Genomic DNA, 10480 nt, shown 5'->3' on the forward strand with positions numbered 1-10480 from the left:
CCCCCCCCCCCCCCCCCCACTTTTATCTCCCACCCCCCATTTTTTCATAAAGACTATTTTGTCCTTTTTTCTTTTGTATAAAATCATAAAAAAAGAATTGCCACACTATTTTTCATCCCTACTTATGAAAATTACAAACTTTCAAAATAATAATTTTTTTTTTAATATTTTCGAAAGTTTTGTTAAATTTGAAATTTTCGAAATTTAATTTTTCAGAAAACATCAAAACTTTCGAAAGTTTTTATGAATTTGATGAAACTAGGGGCAATATAGTCTCTTCCTTATGATTGGAGGGTGGAAAGTAAAACAGGGGGTGCACGGTACATTCCTCTTATATGAGATACAATCACATTTACCAATTACTTTTGTATTTTAGCTTTCCCTGGATGCTTGTCCCGCAATAATCCATTCTGTCACATGATTAATATAATATTAGAGTAGATGTCTAGATGGTATATTTTTTAATTTATGATTATAGCACGTGACCAGAACTCCAAAAAGATATTTTTATTAATTTATGTCACATAAATTTTTTACAATTAATAAAATGTAAATTTCTTTATAAAATAAATAACAAAGATAATATAATTAGTTGTAAAAAGAACAAAGATAATATAAACTACAATTTAATTTATTATAGAAGTTCCAATGTATATGTCTTTTTAAAACCCCCAAAGTTCCGATGTATTAACGAATTCAAGTGCTCAAACCCTTTTGATGTACTTCCAAGAGCCACCTGCATTCATCTACTGGAACATTTTTCTCAACTTCCTACTAAATTTATCGTGAATTAAATTTATATACTATCAGATTTAACTTATATATTCTATAAATATAAAAAAAAAATTAATGAATTATAATCATTAAATTATTAAATATGTTTTATTTTATTATAATCATTTTTATAATTAAATTTATAAATGATTATAAAATATTGACAGTGTAAATTTTTTTACATTAATAACGTGTAACAATTAAAATATTAATTATAAGATGTTTTATAGTACAATCAAACCATTAAAATATCAATTAAGTATTATTTCGTTTTAAAATATAAATAAAAATTAATTATAAAAATAACCCTATTTAATCTAAAATTTAAATAAAATATATTAATTTTCATTAACTATTTTTTATTTATATTTTGATACAAATGGAGTATCACAAGGTGGTGACTTTATTGGACAATCACTTAAAGCTTTATGTTATTAATGCGTAAGCAAAGTAAAATGCTTAAGAATGTCAACCCAACAACAATATAAAATTACTTAGACCTTCTCAAAGTATTGGGAGGCGCATGCGTGTCTAAGTTTTCAGCACATAATTATATGGCATAATTGTTTCTACACTAGACCATACATTTTTTTAATAAACACCTTAAAAACTAATAATTATGTTAATTATTGGAGTTTAAATTTGAAATCTCTTTCTTGATAGACTTAATTGTATCTATACTAGATCATACACTTAATTGATAACACTTTTTTTATAATCAAAATGAAATTAATGAGAAGATCAATCTGTTTTCAACCTTCAAATTTATTAGTTTTAATTCTTAAAATATTTGAATGACGCATTTTTATTAGTTCAGGAATTATCTATATTTTAAAATAATTAAAAAAACATTTATTTTAAAATTATATAAAAATAGTTTTACTAAAATAATAAAAATGAAGTAATTTATGAAGGAAAAAAAAACAGATTTTTCTTCTGAAAATTAGATGAAAAAATAAATAGTAAAACTATAATCAAGCCAAAAAAAATTAAGTGATTTTATATGTAGATCCAAATAATTATTTATAGTTGGATATTATACAAATCCCTAGTTAGCGTTGGGCAAATGAAAGTGTGCTAGGCCTGCTAGTGAGAAAATGTGTATAGTGATGCTTTTTACATGGAAGTTACTGATTGAATCCATTAAAAAAGAAGAAGAAAAAAACCAGTCTAGTTTAATTGCACAGAAATATTATAATCTGCATGCTATTTTAATTAGTCTAAACTCGGTTGAAGCATACAACAGTGGGTCATGATCCATTGGTTCTTGGTGCCCCCGCATGGTTAAGGAAGCCCAATTTTATTGGTTCATTTGGGCTTTTGGACCTAACTTTTTCAAAGGCCCCACCTCGGAAGTGAACATCCCCATCACCTTTGTCCCTAGCCGATTTCTAAGGAGTAAAAAACAATAGTGGGAGAAGATTGAAAAGGAAAAATGTGTTTTAGGGTATAGGCTAATAGATTAGGGTAGCTTCTAAATCCTATGAGAGGGACTATCTAATACTCCTAAAAAGCACTTTTTCAATGTCAATCCTTTGTTTTTTTAATAAGATTATTAAATATTAATCCTATTGTGCAATCACAATCTTTGTTGTAGCTTTCGGCTACTTTCATAAATTCTTTGGCAAGAGTTCGCTACTAGTAATACTTATATGTAGCATTTCATTAGTTTTAGCTTTTAGGTTTTGTTTGATTGTGAAGAAAAAAAAAATGAGAAGATAAAAAAAATTAAGGAAGAGTCTAGAATGAGAGAAATATTTAAGCAACAAAGATTATTTGTTTTATTGTTTGGTCCAATAGAAAGAAATGAGGAGATGAAAAAAAAAAAAGGTAAAAAGTCAAATGAATGAAAGGCGAAATGCTAAAGCAAAAGTATAATATGATTAGTACGACATCTTAACTATGTTGACACTTTAAATTAATCAAAATTAATATGAAAATTATGGTGATGTAGAAATCAATTGAACTAATTTAAAATAATTATTAATAAATATTACATTAAATTCGATTGTAAAAGTCATGTAATGACATTCATGTGAATTTATTTAAACGATAAAAACTAATTTTACGCGTCATATTGGATAACACATATAAACTAAATTCTATTAACGAAAACGATATATACTATACAATAAAATATTGATACAAATATAACATTAACGTAAAGACATAAATGTTAATTTAAAAAAAATAGAAATAGTCAAATGTAATTATAGGTGTCAGAATGAGACATCAAATCCATCTTAAGTGTAAAATGATGATATTATATAAATAATATATATAAAGTAATGTATATAATTATTTGCTAAATAATTAAATTAAAATAATATAAATATTTATATATATATATATATATATATATATATATATATATATATATATATATAAAAGTGTATATTATAATTGGAGAGTATACTATTTTAGTGTGACTTTTGTGAATTTTATTTACAATTTTATCCTTTAATATTTAATTAAATAACCACCTTTTAAAAAAAATGTACACTTATATAATTCATTATTTATTAATTTTTTTCATAAAAAATAACAATCAGACGAGTACTCAGTGTACGTGTGCTTACTGATCACACATGATACACATTATTTTTTGGTGGTGTTTAGGTGGATAGAAGTGACATGATAGCATGAGTCCAATGAGTCTTGAATATATTATAATGAACTTATATCATCTTAATTTGAATTTAATTTAATTTAACTATAGAGTGGTTTATAAGGTTGTGACTTCTCTGCACTTTTAAATACATTTTCATGTCAAATATATCATCTAATGCTAGACTCATGACATTAGAGACAAAGTTAATGATTTATTTATTATGTTTTTTCCCCTTTTTTATATTAAAAAAATTGTTCTGTGATAACTTGATTTTGTTTTTTTATCCCTGAGTGCATAATATTTGACCTTGTTTGGAAATGAATATTTCTAAATGCACCACTGACTTACTTGCAATATAATTAATGTTAACTTGTATACAGTTCATAACCTATGAGGCCCAAGTTGGGTCATTTCACATTTATCCAATGAAAATGATCACCACCACCTATCCTCTAGATTATTGTCTGTTAAAAACAACTCTTTTTAACTGTAATTTGCCTCCTATTGGATTTGTTAACCAATTAAAAGTGCCTAAAATGAATCATTATTTTCTTCAAGATACTCCTAATCATTTTCCCAATCTCTCCGAACATTGACGAACACAGTGACGTGTTCATGTGGGTTTAAATATGTAAAATATCCGTTACTTTAAATAGCCCACAAAATTATATGCTTTCTATGTGTATTTAGCATTAATTAGTTCAAATTAATATTACATCACATCACTATGCTCCCTCTACCTAATAATAATCGTTACACTTGAAAAAATAATAGTAATTTCTTTTTTTCGAATTAATATTATATTCATTTATTATTATTATTATTGTTTACTTTACATTTACATTTATTACAATAAAAATATATGAATGTTAAAAAAAATTATTTAATAAAATTGGCTTTCTATTTTTTCTTTATAATATTTTTAATTTGTTTAAAATCATCAAAAACAATAATTGTTGTGCTAATAATGGAGTATATTTTATTTGTAATAAAATATTAATAAAATTAGCACATATTTTTTGAAATAAAAAATAAAAAGTAAAAAAAAAATCAAAATTTATTTTCTATTTAATAATAATGATAATATGTATATCATTCATTTAATAAGTTTATTTTTTTATGTTTCCAATAACCTAATTTATTAGTTATTGAGAGTATGGATGAGAATAGGCTAGGTCGTCCGTCAGGGCTATGGCCTGACCTACTTATGGTCTGACCTATTTAATAAAAAAGCTAGACTCAAACTATTTTTAAAATCTATTTATTTAAATAGGTCACACTCAGACTTATAAAAAAACATATTAGGTCTGATATGCCGACCTATATATATTTTATTATTTATTAATATTATTTTTTTATTATGATATTAAAAATATTATTTCCTATTTTAAATTCTATCAATTTAGCAATATTCGGTAGGTCATTCCGCATTCGGTTGCCGTTTCATATTTGGTAGCCATTCCATATTTAGTAGTCGTTTCATATTTGGTTCATATTCGATAGCCGTTCCATATTCGGTAGTCGTTCCATTTTCGGTAGCCATTTAATTAGTCAATCACTCAGTAATGTTTCCATATTTGTTCGAAAGGTCGCATTCGGTTGCCGTTTCATATTTGGTAGTCATTCCATATTTAGTAGTCGTTTCATATTTGGTAGTCATTTCATATTCGATAGCCGTTCCATATTCGATAGTCGTTCCATTTTCGGTAGCCATTTAATTAGTCAATCACTCAGTAATGTTTCCATATTTGTTCGAAAGGTCGCATTCGGTTGCCGTTTCATATTTGGTAGTCATTCCATATTTAGTAGTCGTTTCATATTTGGTAGTCATTTCATATTCGATAGCCGTTCCATATTCGATAGTCGTTCCATTTTCGGTAGCCATTTAATTAGTCAATCACTCAGTAATGTTTCCATATTTGTTCGAAAGGTAATAATGAGTAGGTTTGTTTCCGAAAAAAAATCTATCATTTGAAACCAAAAATTATGTTTTAGGGTTTAAAGGATGTTAATTTGTTTCAGTTTTTTTTAAAATTATTTTGTTAGAAAAATTATTTTTTGTTTAATATATATAGATATGTACATTGATATTAGTATGTGGACAACATCATGTGGTATGAGTAGAGTATTTAAATATTTAAATACGAATAAAACTTTTAAATAGGCTTCAAGGTCAGACTGACAAAAAAGAATATGATAGACCGTATGCCAGACTTAGACCTAAAAAATTAATCGTAGGTCAGACCTTTCAAAGTCTGGTCTGACCTGACCTATTTCTACTCCTAATTGAGAGTAATTTAAGTTATACAAATAGATTTGATATTTTATTGAGATTGCACAAATTAAATGTGATCAATAATATATTTTAATACGTATAATTTGATTTTTTTAATAATATATTTCATTCCAAGATAGAGTTTCATCTCTCTTAAATTTAAAAAAGAATTTGTCCTTTAAGAGACGGTTAATTTTAATATAATTTTAATTTTTTTATGATTTTCTTTTTTTTTTATTTTATTATTTAATTAATACTATGTACATCATTCACAATTTATTATTCTCTCAATTTGTATCCATGATAATTGAAAGACGTCAATAATTAATAAGAATAATTTTATATAATTATCATTTTGTCTTGTATTTTTTTTTTTTTAATTTGTGCAAAATAAATCAAATGCAACCGTTATATTAAAACATACTCTTTTTAAAATGAAATATAAATATAAATATAAATAGTAATTAAAATATTGATGTATGTGAATAAAAATATAGACTAAATACATAAATATTTTAATATATATTTAATTTAGGAGGAGTATGGAAAAGTGATAAATAGAATGAGCCCACCACTGTTTTTACCACATAGATTTGAAATTGTCGATACAATAAATTCCTATATGATACAATAGGAATATATAAATACACAATCAATGATATATCACCATCGTTCTCACTCACTCTCTCTCACTGCGATCAATGCTGATTTAGCCCCGCAGTTCTTGTTCATCCTTCCGCTTAAACCTCCTCCACTTGTGAATTCTAAACAAACACATTCTTTTTAAACAAGTGGATAAGACCCTCTTCAATTTTCCACTCCATAATTTAAGGAAATTCAATTTCATTTCTCAATATAAGCCTAACCCTTTTTTTTTAAATAAATTAAAATATATATTTACCACCAAACTCAGCCTAATCAAAACCCTTCAACACAATTCACATCGTCTCATATTTCTCTCCAACGCGGTTTCTTCACAAAACAAAAGCTCAAAAAGTTTTTGTCTTTTTAGTCAAAAAAAAAAAGTTTTTGTTTTTGTTTTTATTTTTATTTTTATTTTTTCATCTCTTCTTCATTATTATTGATGGACTATTGTCTAAGAGAATTAGAAGGAAAACAAGCTCATGACCCTTTATTCATGAAGAAAATGAATAACAACAAATCAACAACAACAACAACAGACACGACATCGTCGATACAGTCTCGACGATGTGTGTTTGTCCATGGTCCAATTATCGTAGGAGCCGGACCTTCCGGCCTAGCGGCGGCGGCATGTTTGAAACAAAAAAACATTCCATTTGTAATTCTAGAAAGATCTAATTGCATAGCTTCACTATGGCAACTCAAAACTTATGATCGATTACGTCTTCACCTTCCAAAACAATTTTGTGAATTACCCTTTATGGAATTTCCCTTTGATTTCCCAACATACCCTTCAAAGCAACAGTTTATAAAGTATTTGGAGAATTATGCGGAGAGGTTTAGTATTAGGCCAAAATTCAATGAGACAGTGGAAAATGCTGAATTTGATGGTGATATTGGTTGTTGGAGGTTGAGGTGTTTGAATAGTAATAAAGGGGGTGTAACGACGGAGTATGTTTGTCGGTGGTTGATCGTGGCGACCGGAGAAAATGCCGAGGCGGTTGTGCCTAATATTGAAGGTGTAGATGAATTTGGAGGAGTTATAAGACATACAAGTTTGTATAAAAGTGGTGAAGAGTTTAGAGGAAAAAAAGTTTTGGTTGTTGGCTGTGGAAATTCTGGTATGGAAGTTTGTTTGGATCTTTGTAACTTTGATGCTACTCCTTCTCTTGTGGTTAGAGATTCAGTAAGAATTTTACTTTTCCTTTTTAACTTACTATTGCTATTGTTTATGTTAGTACTCTTTGTCTTTTGAAAATGGTTTTTAGAAAATGAGAAGAACAAAAAAAGTTTCTTTGTATGCAAGTTTTTCTTTTCTTTTCAAAAGTTTATGTCCCTCCTGATTTGGAATTTTTGATTCAATTTGAAAGGAGTGAAGTAATTAATTTAAGTATCATAAGAGACACTCACTTTTTTATATCTATACTTCTTTTTTATTAATTGGTTTTTTTGACTTTTGATAATTTTTCTATGCATATATACAAAGACACAATCTTGTTTAATTTCCAAATCCAAGATGGGTTTGATTCCTTAAATTTTTGTCATAGAGATAATATATAAAATGTTTAACTTTCACCAAGCAAATCTTCTAATCATAAAAATTAAATTTTGAGCTTGATGTTCTTCACAAGTTTGGCTTTTTATATAGTCTCACAAATTTGATTTCATTTCCTTGCTTGCATGCAACCACAAGTTTCGAAATTGATTGTTATAAGTTTTTAAATATTTGTTTACACAACACAATATATTTCAAGACTTTATCTTTGTTACACTTTCTTGGATTCTCAAGCATGCGCAACATGGGATGATGTTGATTTATGTACTAAATAGTTTTTTTTTTCTTCTTTTAATTTCCACCACACCCCATGATTTTTCTGGGTGTTTTCCCCACATAGAGCATGGCCTAGAGCCTGCAACAACATTAAGACAGCCAAAGTCCTCGTACCTTTATTTTTGGTCCTTTTTAGCAATTACAATCAATATATATATATATTAATATTAATGATATGATATCATTATTATTATTATTATTTAATTTTGTTTGGTAAATAAATAAATGAAGGTACACGTTCTACCACGAGAGATGCTAGGAAAATCAACTTTTGGGTTGTCCATGTGGTTATTAAAGTGGTTTCCATTGGGAGTAGTGGATAGGTTCTTGCTCATAGTGTCATGGCTTATTTTTGGTGACACTGCTCAACTTGGTTTGGATCGTCCTCGTTTGGGTCCCCTTCAACTCAAAAATCTCTCCGGAAAGACCCCTGTCTTAGACGTGGGTACCCTTGCCAAGATTAAAGCCGGACATATCAAGGTATTTATTACTTTTTCTATTCACTATTTTATCAAATCAAATTTAATTCTACCAATCAAATATAAATAACAATAATAGATCAAACTTCATGTATTTGTTTAAGAATTTACTCTAAAATAATCATTTTTCAACTATAATTTTTTTTATCATGTTTGAGATTTTAGTTACACCACTTCATTTTTAGGTGTTGTTTTAGGTTTAGTTACACATAAAAATAATCAATAAATTTAAGGTCATATTAACATGTGTATCAAGAGTAACATTGAAGAGATATTGATTGAACTTTGGTCTTTAAAATTGTTTGCAGCCAAATTTAAGTGTATATTTAAATTTACGATAAATTTAATGAAGTTACGATTTTAATAAAAATTATACTTTAGAACTTCAACTAAATCACAAATTACAATGTCATTTTTATTTTATCAAACTTACTATCAATTCAACCTACTATAAGCAAACCTAGTGTATTTTTTATGAATAATTATTAAACCACATAAAATTTCTAGGATTTAATGTGAGTTTCCTTCTCAAGAACAATTTTTTGTGTTATGGTGGCTCTTGTATTTGTGGGTTGGAGATTCTTTTGTACTTTTTAAATTATTTTATAAGCATTGTCTCTTTGGTGTTAAATTAAAAAACTAATGGCGGTACCTTAATATTATTTACTTTTTGCTTTTCATCAAGTGCAACTTACATTTTCTCCTATCTCTCTTTTTTTATATTTAATGAAACGAAGTGACTTCGTTCCCCCACCTCATTCTTTTTTGCTTGGCAAGATTTTTCATCATTGCATGATTTCAATAAAATCATGGATGAAAGCACAATTGGTTAACTTAAATTTTTTAATCCAAAAGCTAATCAACAAAATATATTGGTTAATCATTATTTGTCTCATGCTTAGTGAGGTTAATTATTTTTATTAGATAGTTGGTTGTTGAAACTCGACACACAAATAAAATCTTATATGTCAAACTCAATAAATATTGATTATGTAGGTACGACCAAGCATAAAGCGCCTAAAACGTCACACAGTGGAATTCATAGATGGAAGATCAGAAAATTTTGATGGCATCATATTGGCAACTGGTTACAAAAGCAATGTACCCTATTGGCTCAAGGTACTATATCATATTCATATGATAATGCATACGTAATCAACAAATTCATGTTTTCAGTTTCACAGTGAAATTACTAAAATCACAATGAATTATCATCATTTTATAAAAAATATTTACCGTAATTTTAACAACTCTATTATAATATTAAATATGTACTAAATCATGTACAACAGTTGTATCATATAATAATTATAAGAACTGTTAAATTTAAAAATAAAAATACATTTTTTAAATTTAATTGTCCTTACAACTAGTGCATTGTAACTCTAGGAGATCCATACACATAATTAACTTGGACTTACCCACTATTTTTAATTTTTTATATTGGATGAAATTATAAACAAAACAAAAACAAATTAACTAATATATTTGAAATGGTTTGCTATGCTATATAGGAAGAGGATATGTTTTCTAAGGAAGATGGATTTCCTACAAAGCCATTTCCAAATGGGTGGAAAGGTAAAAATGGACTCTATGCGGTGGGTTTTACCAAAAGAGGACTACAAGGTGCATCTATGGATGCAAAAAGAATAGCTGATGATATTGAACAATGTTTAGAAGCTAAGGCAAAACATGGATCATAGACCATTATATTATACATAGAGCAATTTTTGCTCGCTCAATTTTGCCACCATTAATTGCAAGCACTTGATTTATATACATACATTTAGTTTTGGCTAAGTCAAAGACACAAAAGAGAAGGGATCATTTAAAAAATGATAAATATTATTAGAACTCGATTTTTCTAC

At 27.2% G+C, this 10480-nt stretch overlaps 1 protein-coding gene across 1 annotated transcript; it reads left to right on the forward strand.

Annotated features, from left to right (window-relative positions):
- The first annotated feature begins 6289 nt into the window (after window positions 1–6289).
- Window positions 6290–10480, forward strand: LOC101508678 (indole-3-pyruvate monooxygenase YUCCA6). Its single transcript, XM_004501135.4, has 4 exons — window positions 6290–7488; window positions 8365–8613; window positions 9609–9731; window positions 10127–10480. The coding sequence occupies exons 1-4, from the start codon at window positions 6745–6747 to the stop codon at window positions 10313–10315; spliced, it is 1305 nt and encodes a 434-aa protein (XP_004501192.1). The 5' UTR covers window positions 6290–6744; the 3' UTR covers window positions 10316–10480.

This window comes from Cicer arietinum, chromosome 5 (genome assembly GCF_000331145.2).
Source record: "Cicer arietinum cultivar CDC Frontier isolate Library 1 chromosome 5, Cicar.CDCFrontier_v2.0, whole genome shotgun sequence".
Taxonomy (NCBI): Eukaryota; Viridiplantae; Streptophyta; class Magnoliopsida; order Fabales; family Fabaceae; genus Cicer; species Cicer arietinum.